General features: G+C 48.2%; 1 protein-coding gene across 3 annotated transcripts in view; it reads left to right on the plus strand.

Moving 5' to 3' along the window:
- Positions 1–10572, plus strand: part of MAPRE2 (microtubule-associated protein, RP/EB family, member 2) — a 165557-nt gene extending 154985 nt beyond the window's left edge. For 2 of the 3 annotated variants that reach the window (XM_006889178.1, XM_006889180.1), the window contains 2 exons: positions 1064–1222; positions 10212–10286. In XM_006889178.1, the coding sequence (XP_006889240.1) occupies positions 1064–1222; positions 10212–10286 (234 nt within the window). Of the gene's footprint in view, positions 1–1063; positions 1223–10211 lie in introns of all 3 variants that reach the window. The other variant, XM_006889179.1, reaches the window with a different exon arrangement.
- The last annotated feature ends 2380 nt before the right edge of the window (positions 10573–12952 follow it).

Raw genomic sequence — 12952 nt, forward strand, 5'->3', positions numbered from 1 at the left:
TGGAACGAATCCGTAATTCCAGATAAGTGCCATGCACCAAGCCCAGAGTTAGAAGGTAGAAGAAAATCTGCATTCAAAAATAATTTCGGAGAATTCTCTTGTGGATGATTTTTCTTATAATGAAAGAGAGATTTCATGTGAAGATGACTATGAAATACTTGATTAACTTCCTGGAGACTATTCTCTGTCTAAAGATAAAATGCATACAGCAGCAAAAACCCTGATATTCTTAAGCCAGGAAGCGGCTTAGCGTTTAGACCTGTGAGTGACAGCTGTGCCCACAGGAATGGGGCAACCTGAGGTTTGAATGTAGATTCATATTCCCCCATCAGTGTCTCTCCAGCCCCCAAGGATAGCATTGTTGGGGTCCACCTTGACCTCAACCCACCTTGGCCTCCTCCCATTCTAAGGAGCTATGTGATCACTAAGAGAAGGCTGCAGGGCCCCAGAAATGCCTTGAACTTGCATCAAGGAAGTGAAAAGAGGGGATGAGGGCATTTTGGCATGAGAGCAGCACTTCAGTAAGTCCCCAGCCATCCACTGGTGTCTTCAGAGCCAGAAGTCAGGAAGTGAAGACAGATGCACTCAGCCACTCTCTGGCCAAGAGCCTGTTTCTCAGCAGAGAGCATTGGCCTCGTTTGGCTCCATGTCACTAGTGAGCAGAGCTCTGGATGGCTCTGAATCCCAGTGAACTGAGGAAAGGAGAGTCCTTGAGATGAGCCCAGTGTCACGGTCACAGTCTGTCTGGCACCTCCCCTCCCTGCACATTATGAGTACATTGATAAAAGCTGAACGCCCACCTGTGTTAGCAGAAGGGGAGAGCATGCTCAGAGCCTGGCTGGACTGTCCATCTCAGTGGCCACCCTGACACCAGCTAGCTAACCAACACGCCATCATCTGAAGGCAGCGAGTCGTGTGTTACGGGGCTGGGCACGTGCACCCAGGCCTGGGCCCCCAGCAGCTGCCCTGCTCTTTCTTTTGCATCTTTTCGTGGTTCTGGTCTCCATGCACTGACGTAGTTGGCTGCTTGCTTATTTTTTTCCCGCATCTCCTTTCTTCACAGGTACACTCGTTAAAACTGGCCCTCGAAGGTGTGGAAAAGGAGAGGGATTTCTACTTCGGGAAGTTGAGAGAGATTGAACTGCTCTGCCAAGAACACGGGCAGGAAAACGACGACCTCGTGCAGCGACTAATGGAAGTCCTGTATGCGTCAGACGAACACGTGAGTGTTGGGGGCCTGGGCTCCTAGCTCTAAAGCGAGGGACGCCCTTGGTCACAGTCCCATGGCTCAGCGCGCCTTGGAATGCTTCCCTGGAAACTTCATTGAGAATTCACACTGAGCCAGTGCACCCGATGCTCCCAGAGGGATAAATCATCACCATCGTGACCCTGTGCGTTAGGCCCAGATGACATTTATAAATGACGGCATTTATAAATGAATCTGGGAAGAGATAAGTGGCTGGGGCAGAAAGGTCGTTATTTGAGGAAGAGGGGCTTAGGCCGTCAAATCCCAAGTGGTTTTCAGCAATCTGAGTAAGCAAGCCTCGAGAATCTGTGTGAGGATTCTTTTTTCCTTCATGAAGGCTTAGACTGTGATTAAGGAAGAAAAGAATCTAGACGTTTTCTTCATCCTCATAACCCCCCATCTGTCTGGTTTTGTTTCCTAACCAATTGTCCAGATTACTCTTGGCCACTGTAGAATTGTGGGATAGCTCTTTTCTAGAAGGCTTCCTTTGCGGTGAGGATGTGCCACCAGGGCTTCTACTCCCACGAGGACGCACTAAAGGAAGACCAGAACTCGGCTTCGTAGTGATGCTGGAAATCAAATGTGAGGAGAGAGGAACAGGCCACCCATAGGATGAGAACCCGGGGAAGCAGAGAGGAAAGCCCACCAGCCAGCTCATGGTGGCCCGTGTGGGGCACAGGAGAGCTGTGTTGCCTATTGTTGATGGTAGTTGATTCCTCAGAAGTAGGTCACCTACCAGGTCTTTCTTCCAGCCTTTGAGTAGACTTGAACACCACCCTCAGACTTACCAGCCAACCCAGTTAACTGCTCACTTAGGACATCCAAAGAGAGACAGCGGGGGCAAGATAAAAGCCGGAGTCTGAGGCAGCTTACTGCAGCCTGTCAGTGTAGCAATGGACGGGCCTAACCAAACAGCCTCTCCTGCCATGGAGCTGCACTGTGGAAATGAGAGACAGTGGGTGTGGTTCCAAGCTGCCAGGCCGGGTCGAAGCTGGTGGAATGGTGGGGCCTGTCTGACAGGGAGGCCTGGGCATGCTCTGGGAGCTCTGTGGATGAAGGTGGGTTGCACGTGTGCACATATTTCCCCAGGATACAACAAGCCAAGCACACTTGAGGTCTTGTTCCAGCTGACCACCAAGGAGATGTGGTTTCCCGCCATTTACAGCTTCAAATCCTTGTCATGAAATTTCCCCACGCTGAGAAACTGGTGTGGAGATTTGGGGATCCTTAGTCACTTTTTCTTCCTCCCCTAGATATTTTTCATTAGTTTCTTGCTTATCAGTTGCATTAAATGTAGGTCTTGAAGTCCCAGGAATCCACCCAGTTAGGTCCCAGAGGCAGTAATGGCTTCAGAAAAAAGACACTTGTCAGCATTTTCAGATCGAAAGGAAAAAACAGTGGATTGACTTGTAGAGAGAGTGTGTGCGTGCGCACCCACCAGAACTGTCATGTGCACAGTGTTATGTATGGAAAAGGTGCTTTGTAATTTGTCTAATACTACATGAATCAGTTTTCCTATTCTCTGTAAGCTTGTTTGAGGGTAGATGAGATAAGGTCCAGGGAACTTGGGAGCTTGGGCTTACATGTGTCCTGCATGCCCCATGGGAAAGGGACACCACCTTGGTCTGTCATGAGCAACAGATGGTCCCGAGAGAGTCCTGTGTAGGAGCACTCTCAGGTGGACATGGATTTGGACCTGGTTCCCTGAAATCCCTGGCTGGTGGTGGACAGGCCAGCTCTTATCCTCACTGTGTAATTTCACAGGGTTTTGCCTACACATCTGCATTCTGCTTCCACTTCGCCTCTCCTTTCACTTCCTGTCCTCTCCATGCATGCACTCTCAGCTCCATAGCTTCTGGATTTATAGAGCCAGCTTTCTAGAGTTAGTGCATTAAAATGCAGACACCCCAGGGAGAGGTAGTACTTGCAAGCATCATCAATCCTTAAGACACAGTGGTAGGGTTTAATAAATCCTCTCCTCAAGCGTCTGGGATGGGGAGTGAGGGAGAAGGGGTGTGTGTGTGTGGGTGTGTGTGTGTGTGTGTGAGAGAGAGAGAGAGAGAGAGCGCGCTCAAGAAGGAAGGAGGAGGGGGGAGGAAGAGAGAGAGTGTGAGAGAAAGTGTGAGTGTGTCTGTATCTGTGTCTCATTCTCTTGAAGATCCTGTTAGGTAGATCCTACTCTTCTCTCATTTCACAGATGAGAGAATTTAAGGCAGTAGAGAGGTTAAATACCTTTTTCATTTTCCCAGAGTGAGGAAGCAACACAGTTTGCATTTGAGCAAGGTGTCTGCATCCTGAGCTCATACTTCCTCCTTTTAAACAGGGATCGTGAACAGCTACAGTAGCTTATTTGTAAAGCGTTTAGCATGTACTAGGTGACACCATGTTCATTATCTTGTTTTCCATTCTAACCACATCTCTAAGAAGAGAGTACTATGCTATCTCCAATTAACAGATAAAATTAGTTACCCAATAATGCACAGTTAATAAGCTCTAACACTACAATTTGAGCAAGGGAACACTGCATGGTTTAAAATTAAGAAGGGAGTGTATCGGGCTTGTATTCTCTCGCCATACCTATTCATCCTGTATGCTGAGCAAATTATTCAAAAAGCCAGACTCTGTGAAGAAGAATGTGGCCTCAGGATCGAATGGAGATTCAGCAAGAATCTGTGTTATGCAGATGGCACAACCACCTTGCTTACTGAAAGTAAGAAGGGCTTGAAATAGTTGTTGCAGAAGCTCCAAGAATGCAGCTTTCACTTTGGATTGCATCTCAGTGTCAAGAAAACAAAGATTCTTATCACTGGACCAATAGGCAACATCATCATGGACAGAGAAAAGATTGAAACTTCAACAGCTTCATCTTAACTTGCATCCACAATTAATACCCTTGGTACCAGCAGTTAGGAAATCAGGAGACGTATCACACTAGGAAAGTCTACAGTTAGGGACGCCTCCAAATTATTGAGGAGTAATGATGTCAGTTTGAGGACTAAGGTGTGTCTGATCCAGGCCATGATCTTTCCAGTCACTAGCTATGAATCTGAGAGCTGGACAATGAATAAGGATGACAGAAGAGTTATTGACGCCTTTGAACTATGGTGTGGACAAGAGCACTGAACATCCCATGGCCTGCCAAAAGAACACATATGTCTTGAAGAGGATGGGGCCGGAGTGCTCTTTGGAGACAAAGGTGATGAGGCTTTGCCTTACATGCTTCATACTTCAGATATGTTTCTAGGAAGAGCTATTCCTTGAATAAGGACATGAGGCTTGGAAAGGTGGAGGGCCAGTGACGGACAGGAAGACCCCTGGCCAGGTGGATTGACACGAAGACTGCCACAGTGGGCTCTAATGTGTCAGAAAGTGTGAGGATGGTGCAGGATAGGACAGGATTCAGATCTTTTGTTCATAGAGTTGCTGTGGGTCATACTAAATGACACAATGTGAACCTAGGTTTATCTGACTCAAAGCCGAGTATCTGAAGGATTATGTGACCTGGCTCTCAGAATATTGGGTGCCACGGGGAAAGGAAAATATAAAGGCGGAATCATTGTGAGAAGGGAGCTCTGGTAGCTTAGTCGTAAGGAGTTGTGCTGCCAGCCCAAATACACCTGGTTCAAATCCACCAGCCATTCCATGAGAGAAAAAGGAGCAATCTCCTCCCATGCGATTTACTACCTCTGAAAACCCACTGGAGAGTCACCTGTGAGTTGGTTCCAAGTGAGGGTACACAACAACCACCATTAGGAGAAATGCTGCAATAGTCTACTTGACAGTATTGAAATGAACAAAGTCTATGTTATTCAAATTCCTCTGAATTTCCTCCAAAGGAGCCTCTCTCCTCTTGCTTTGTTTATTTACATCTTTTAAAATGTCGTATCCTCTTTATCATTCATCTCTTTAAGTCCACATCAGCAGAAAAAAATTCTTTTTTTTTTCTGACTGGTAGGTGACTTCTTAAACCTCCCTCTGCCATCTCTGACCCCATCAAGTAAAGAGAGAACCGTAGAAGAGGAAAGGGCCGCATCGTGTCCATCTGCGTGTGTGCTGAGGAGTATCGGAATGCAAGACAAAAATTACTTAGACCAATAATCAGGCAGTTGAATCCCAGAGAAGAAATAGACTTAACACAAACTGCATAGTGGATTACGAGAGCAAAATTTTCAAACACAGCTGCTGGCCTAATTGTTCCAATTTCAGGATACGTTTTACTGCAATTCAGTGTCTTGACAGCTCCAGAGAAGGCTGGCTTGAGTTGTCTGTAGAGACACAGCCATTGAGCTGGAATATGCCAGGTGTCCCTGCTTGGAATGTGACAAGGCCCGTTTGGATAGACCTTGGTTCCCATGTAGAAGGAAAGGTAATGTCCCCTGTATATAGGAGGCCCAGAAGCAATTAGCTTCCTCTGCTTTCAGCTTCATGTTCCAGGAGGCACCTTGGACGTCTTAAAAGACTTGAAGCATTTGCCTTTCTCTCTGAGAATAAGGATCTTATTACTTAGGCTCCCTCTGAGAATTATAGCTACGTTCTACTATTTGGCAGAGAAGAAAAAACAAACAAACAAAAAAATACCAGTGGTTATGAGATCATATCAACTCTGACAAGCCCGTGTGGTCAGCATAGAGCTGCATCCATAGGGTCTTCGTGGCCATGAACTTTCAGAAGCCATTATCCAGGACTTTGTTTAGAGGTACCTCTGGGTGGGTTCGAACCAACAGCCTTTCAGTTAGCATCCTAGCACTCAGCCACTTGCACTGTCATGAGGGATGGACCTCTGAAAAGCTCCTGTCCTTGCTCAGCTTCCCTTGTGTCTCATGGGCTGAAAAGTAATCACTTTTTAGGAACGTTCAGTGGCTGCTCTGCCATTGCTTCCCCTGGACCCCACTGTGCCCTGCTGTGCGTGTTCCTGCTGTTCTCACACTTTGTGCTGGTTTTGTGATGTGCATGGTGTCTGGACGGCAAGCAGGGGGGTGGGGGAGGGTGAGAGAGAGATGCATCGCTATGATTGTGTATACACATCCGAGACAGCAGAGGTTCCTGGTTGTCCGTCTGCCTTTCCCAAGACACCTGTGGAAACAGACAAGGCATCGAGGTAACACAGATGTATTAGCTGGAGGACTGGAGTCTTCATTACGGCGCACATTAGTCGGTCACTCACTCTGGGAGAATGGGTCAGTGCTGCATTTGCCTGTCCGGTGGAGGTTTTCCTGGGAAGGAATTTCTTGCCAGAAGCCTCTATCTGAGGGAGCTCTGGTGGCCTAGTGGTAAGAAGCTGCGCTGCAATCCCGAAGACTCCAGAGGAAAAGCATGGGCAATCCCCTGCCATGCGATTTACTGCCTCTGAAAACCACCTGGAGAGTCAACTATGGGTCAGTTCTGACTCCACAGCACATAACAACACCAACAAGAAGCCTTTATTTGGCAATGGCTGGCCTCTGATTTTCATAATCAAACAGTCCTAGAATGTCTTGTTTGGAAGATGAGACAATCCAATCCGGAAAGCAACCTGACGGAGTTCTCTGGAGCACATCGCCACTCAGCTGTCCAGGGTGTCTCTTGCCGTCTGCATTATCCTTTCTGTAATCTTTGTCTGGGGACCAGAGGCTTGTGCACTTAGCCATAGGGTAGCAATGTGTTCCCTTGTTGGTTGCGTGGACCTGACTATAAACAGTTGTACATTTCATGAGGGAGCCACTGCTAAAGTGACCTGAGGGTCTTCTTTCTTTCTCAGCCAACCAAGTGCTCCTGAGAGGCTGTGATGGTGAAACTGCATCTCATACCCTTTGAGCCTGTTGACAGGAGGGGCCAGGCCTTGGGAAAAGATAGCAGGCTGGAAAGGGTGGAGGTCAGAGAAAGAGAGGAAGACCTTCAACTGTAACAGTGGGCGCAAACATTTCCGAGATAGGAGGATCGTGCAGGATGGCATAAGGTTCAGATCTGTCATTAATAGCATTGCTATGAAGCCTCGTTTACTTTAGAATTATTCAGGGATGGAGGAAGAGAGTGGGATCGTGAGGAGAAAAAAGAAAACAAAACCCAAGACTAGCTGTGAGTTGATCACTGTTGAAACTGGTCGTAGCACAGTCACTCCCAGCTGATGTGTAAAGCGATGTGATTGGCTGATATGCAGAGGTTTTCATTGATCAAGGAGGCAGCACTCCGGGGCATTAGCACCAGGTTTGCCCTAGGTCCTGCCTGGCCTCCCACTGAACGAGCACTGGAGTCCGTTGTTCTTACGTGGAGCGCATGAGAAGAGCGTTTCTGTCTGGGAGCCTCCAGAGCACTGTGTGGGCAGAGAAGCCCTCAGTTGTGATATATGACACAGCCTCCTACAAATTACAGCTGTGGCTGCCAGACTTTGCTGCTGCACCCGAGCATGAACAATCTTGTAGCAATTCGAGGAATTTCTCCTTAAATCCTCCTGGTTGTCCAGCAAAGCCATCTGTGGCCACAGCTCCTGCAGGGTATTACATCACGGGGTGGTGTCCGGTGAGCAGGATTCAACCCGGTGTGCGTGGGGAGCTGGCCTTGGCCAGCCAGAGAGCACAGAGCTAGGTCAAGGTCCTAAACCAACCACACAGACACACACACCCTTGCTCCCAAGTATTGCAGGAGAGGCATCTGAGGGGGACCAGGACCCAGGTGACATGTGCCTGGTCTCAGCTAGCTAGACCAGGATCTGTCACTTCTGATTCCTAGTCCTGGGTTCACTCCATTATCCCATAGTTAACTCCCACTTATGACAGGAACACAGATTCCCTGTAGAATGTCAGATCCTCCGAGTTCTTTCCATCAGCTGCCGTAGCTGCACAAAAATAATAAGACAAAAGCTTGCTTGCGTCCAGCTGAAGTTTTAGTGTTACAGTGTGGAGACCAGGGCTATCATGAAAAAATTAGGCCAACAGCACCCTTAACTCTGCAGGTGGGAAGGGATAAAGACAGGCTGGGGGGCATTCACTGAGGTGTAGGGACATCTGCAGTTAAGGAATTAAGGAGTGGAAATCACAGAGTGCAGTGTGATGTGGTCAGAGGGAGAACTTGGGCCTGAACGTTTCATACATAGGTGGGGCATTTCTAGGGGGTAACAACAGGGTGTGGACATGGGTGTGGGAAGAACCGTTAATGAAATTATTTGCCTGTTGGCAGAGAGCTAGTGAGGAACAGCCCTGGATCTGAACTCAAGCCTTCAACTCAGTGTCCAGTTTTTACTGTTGGCTGTGACCAAGAGGATTCATTTTTATATTGACCATAAAAATGTTCTCCGCAAAGGAATACTGACTATAGTTTAAGCTTAAAATATTTACTATGTACTAGACATAGAGATCAATAGATAGATATAGATACATGAAACATATGTATTCTAATTAGGTATATTAACCCTTCAAATCCTCATAATTCTGCTACATTAATATTCTCATTATCCCCATGTGACAGATGAGACAATTGAAGCAAAAAAAGCAATTAAGCCACGTGCTCAAAGTCACAAAGATGTTAAATAATAGCCAAACTCTGACGTTCAGGGTTTATGCTTATAACTTTACTAGCTCTCAGGAAATCAGCAGTGTGGAACCTTAGGTAAGAAGTCTGAAATAATGCAAAACAAATCATCATTCGTGTACCAAAAGGCTGAAAATTCATATCCACCCAGAGATACCTCGGAAGTATGCACAGCGGAAAACATTATATACTTGTATAGTTGTGTCTGCCCAGGTGCACACTCCTGGCTTTACCAGAATAGCATTACCACTGTGCAGAAGGTAGCCACTATTCACTGGCCTTGCTCCTCTGGCTTGGTAACAAGGAGTTAATTGTTCTTACAGGAGGAGGTGGGAAGTCCTTGCAGCTGTAACTGGAGAAGGGTGTTGATCCCTGGGCTTCGGGTTAGTGATAGGCTCCCCTTGCTTGGGCACTGGAATCCTTGTGATGTTTGGAACCAAGTATAGGAATAGTTCACTCCTCTGGTTTTTGTGCAGTAACTAGAAGGTAAGCAAAAAAGAAAACACATACCTGTTGTTGTTGTTGTTATGTGCCGTTGAGTCGCTTGTGACTCATAGCGACCCTATGTACAACAGCCCTAAACTCCACTCTGTCCTGTGTGAATCGCACTGTCTCTGACACTCCCATCCCAATTATCCCAGTCACTGAATCAATCCACCTCATAGAGGGTCTTCCTCTCCTGCGTGCTGTCCCTCCACCCTCCCAAGCATGATGTCCCTCTCTAAGGACCGGTCTCTCCTCACAACATGTCCAGAGTATGTTAGAGGGAGCATCAGAATCCTTGCCTCCAAGGAGCCACCCACTTTAACCCTTTCCAGGACAAATCTGTTTTCCTAGCAGTCCATGGTATTCTCAATACTCTTCTCCAGCACCACAGCTCAAAGGCATCAATTCTCCTTCTATCCTCCTTGGTCACTGTCCAACTCTCTGATGCATAACAACTGATTGCAAAGACCATGGCCTGTATCAAATGCACCTTAGTCTCCAGAGAGACACCATTGCTCTTCACATAGCTAGATACCTTAAATAGGTGTCCCTAGGTCCTTGAGAGGTGGAGAGGTCCCCTTGCTCAGGGAAGCTGACAAAGCTTGGTTATTATCCTTTTCTCACTTTTTAAATAAGCTTGCTTATCTGGGGACTGAGAGAAAGAGAGAGAGGAGAGACAGTGAGAGACAGTGTGTCAGGCCATAAACTCTGCAGGGCCTTATAAACAACCTGTGCCTCTCACTGAGACTCTGGGGGGAGTGTGGGTGTGTGTGTGAGAGAAAGAGAGAGTGTCAGTGTGTCAGGCCGTGAACGCTGCAGGGCCTTATAAACAACCTGTGCCTCTCACTGAGACTCTGGGGGGAGTGTGGGTGTGTGTGTGAGAGAAAGAGAGAGTGTCAGTGTGTCAGGCCGTGAACACTGCAGGGCCTTATAAACCGCCTGTGCCTCCCGCTGAGACTCTCTCCTTGTCCCACAGGAGGGTCACACAGAGGAGCCAGAAGCCGAGGAGCCCGTCCACGAACAGCAGCCGCAGCAGCAGGAAGAGTACTGAGCCGTCTCCGCAGCTCTTGACACTTCTGTTTCGTGTGGGAACGTTTTTTTTTTCTGGAGAATAGGAACATGTGTGGCCTCAAGCTCAACAGAACCAGGTTGTTTCCGATCTGCCGTTACCATCACCACGAGGTCGCACCCGCCAGCCACAGCACTCGGTTCCCATTCACTTTGCCAAGATGCATTAGCAGACGGCGGCCCCGGCCGTCCACCCGCGAGCCTAGGGTCACATACCTTCAACTCCACCACTGGCTGCTTCAGATCGGTTGTGCTCTTTCCTTCATTTCTGTCCAGAACAAGGCTCCCTGCCCCCGCCCCCTCCTCCCCACCTCTCCCTTTTTATCCTGGTGTGAAACAATGGTAATTTGATATATGGTATTTATATTGGCATTTCTCAACCCAGTGTCACTAGATGTCACATGCATTCGTGGTGCTTTGATGTTTGCAAGTCTCACTAACCTCCAAGCATAAATTGGGTCAAATAGGAAATTGGAACAAAGGGAAACAGATACGAAAGCCATAAGGACAGTGACTTGTTTCCTGGGGAGGAAACCCAGGGTCAGTTTCTCCCACTTCTCACAACATGAAAGGGAAAAGTGGATTGGGAACAAGGACGCCAGGGCCCAGCAGTTAGCCCACCACAAAGATGTTTGGAAAACCCTCCACTCAAGGGCACCACCATCTCGGCTTTGCCCTGTGCCCCACCATCCCTGCTCTCCCGTCCCCCGGTTCTCATGCTACTGTCTTTCTCAGGGTCCTCTTTGGTGGGCAGCCACTCTCCACAAGCTGTGTCATCACGCTCTGCAGTTCACATGGGGTCCAATAGGTGCAGGTCCCCCTGCCTCTCCCCTGTTACCCCTCCTTGAGTCAATTTCCATCTGAACCCCAGCGTTTCATACTAAAGGTTCCTTCTCAAGAATAACTTAGGGTGTCCAACCCCAACTTCGGGGTCTGCCTCATGTGACATCCTTTCCAGAACACTGGATGTGATCTTATGAGTGAAAGCCTCACTTCAGGAGAGGCATGGCTCTGCATCTGGTGTCAGCAGCACAGCAAAACCCACGAGTTCCAGTCCCTTCAAGCTGAAGGAATTGCCCCCTCATGTTTGTCAGGACCCTTTCTGCCATCAACCTTGACTGAACAGTGGCAATACAAAAATAGAAGAAACATTAATGAATTTCAAAGCATTCCTTATTTTTTTAACTAATATTTGCACATTTTCTTAGTCCGTTTTCCAAATCTTTGCCTTCCCCTCCCCGCGCCCTTCGTTCCTTCCTTTGACAAATGGTACCCCTTCCCGGACCATTCATTTCACTTGGTCTCTAACTTTAGATTTACTTTCACTCCTGATTTGACTTAGCTGTTGCAACAACCAAGAAAACAAATGTGCCCGCCCACCCCCACCCCTCCAGCTCTCGGCACAAACCGAAAAGCTCAAATAAACGTCTGGATTTCGTCTCATCAAAGCTTTGACATTTCTTTATTAATAGACCACATTCTAATTCTAAACCTCTAGCATTGAAACTTTTCACCAAAAGGAATCCTCTCAAAAGAAATCTTTGGCAGCAGAGGGGCCTGTCGACTGAGTTAGACATACATGGGAAAGGCCGCTTGTGTTTTTGCGGTCACAAGAGCACATGACAGAATTGGACCGGTGTTGTGTGGCGTTTGCTTCCCTTTCTTCTCTCTCCTTGTTCTGCACGGCAGCCGCAGCACGTTTCTCTAGGGCCGGAAGGCCTGGCTCTCAGCAGTGACGTCCTCCACACCTGCGTATAGGTAGTGGCTGTGCTGGGCGCAGCACCACGCTCACCAGTCTGGTGCCCCCGGAGCCCATTGCACACCCTGACTTCCTTTTTGTTTAATATGTCTTGCAAAGAGGCACAATAAACCATCGTCCCATGCAGACCATGGCAGTTCTCTGCCAGCCTTGGGAATCGGAGGAAGGCCCAGTGCCAGGTGGACCACGCTTAAAACTCCCCTCTCATGTATATGCCAGCACATGGCACAGCCGGGAGTGGTGGGGATCCTGTCTTCCCCAGAAACCACTGACCCTGGTATCATTTGCATAGGCCTTGCTCTTGCCAGCGGTAAACATACTGGCCGTATAACCTGTAAAGGAGACCCTTCCCTCAGTCATTCTGCTTTCTGCTTCCTGAAGTTTGGAGCCTGGCTGTCCGTTTATTTCCTTAGAACGTGAAGAAGATAAAAGGACAGTTTGCTTTCCCTCCAAGGTTGGGCAGTGTTGAGTGCTAGCCAGTGCTCTGAGACATGAAAACCAGGTGGCTCCCTCCTGCAGTCTTTCTGCCCCCAAGCAGACACATTCAATTGGTAAAGATAAAGTCTTCGAAGCTTTAACAGGTTTCAGAGTCACTCCTCACCCGCACACACAGCCGTTTCCCTGGCTGCCCCTTCCTTTCCTCCTTGTAGCATTTAAGGCATGTGTCCCTTGGTGGCCACCCGCCAGCACCTACCCTACTGGGCAGACAAGTCTCCCTGGGTGTGCCTGTCACCCTCTGAGCAAGCCAGACTTCATCCTCAGTCCGTGTCGGCCAGTTACAGCACATCCACTACTAAAGTCAGGGAGCGATCGAAGCAGGGGGCAAAGAGAAAGCCCATGCGTGTCTGTCTAATCAGAAAAGCAGAATCAGAAAATAGAAACACCCAGTT

Source organism: Elephantulus edwardii, unplaced genomic scaffold, assembly GCF_000299155.1.
Source record: "Elephantulus edwardii isolate Elephantulus edwardi_28Jun2011 unplaced genomic scaffold, EleEdw1.0 scaffold00076, whole genome shotgun sequence".
NCBI lineage: Eukaryota > Metazoa > Chordata > Mammalia > Macroscelidea > Macroscelididae > Elephantulus > Elephantulus edwardii.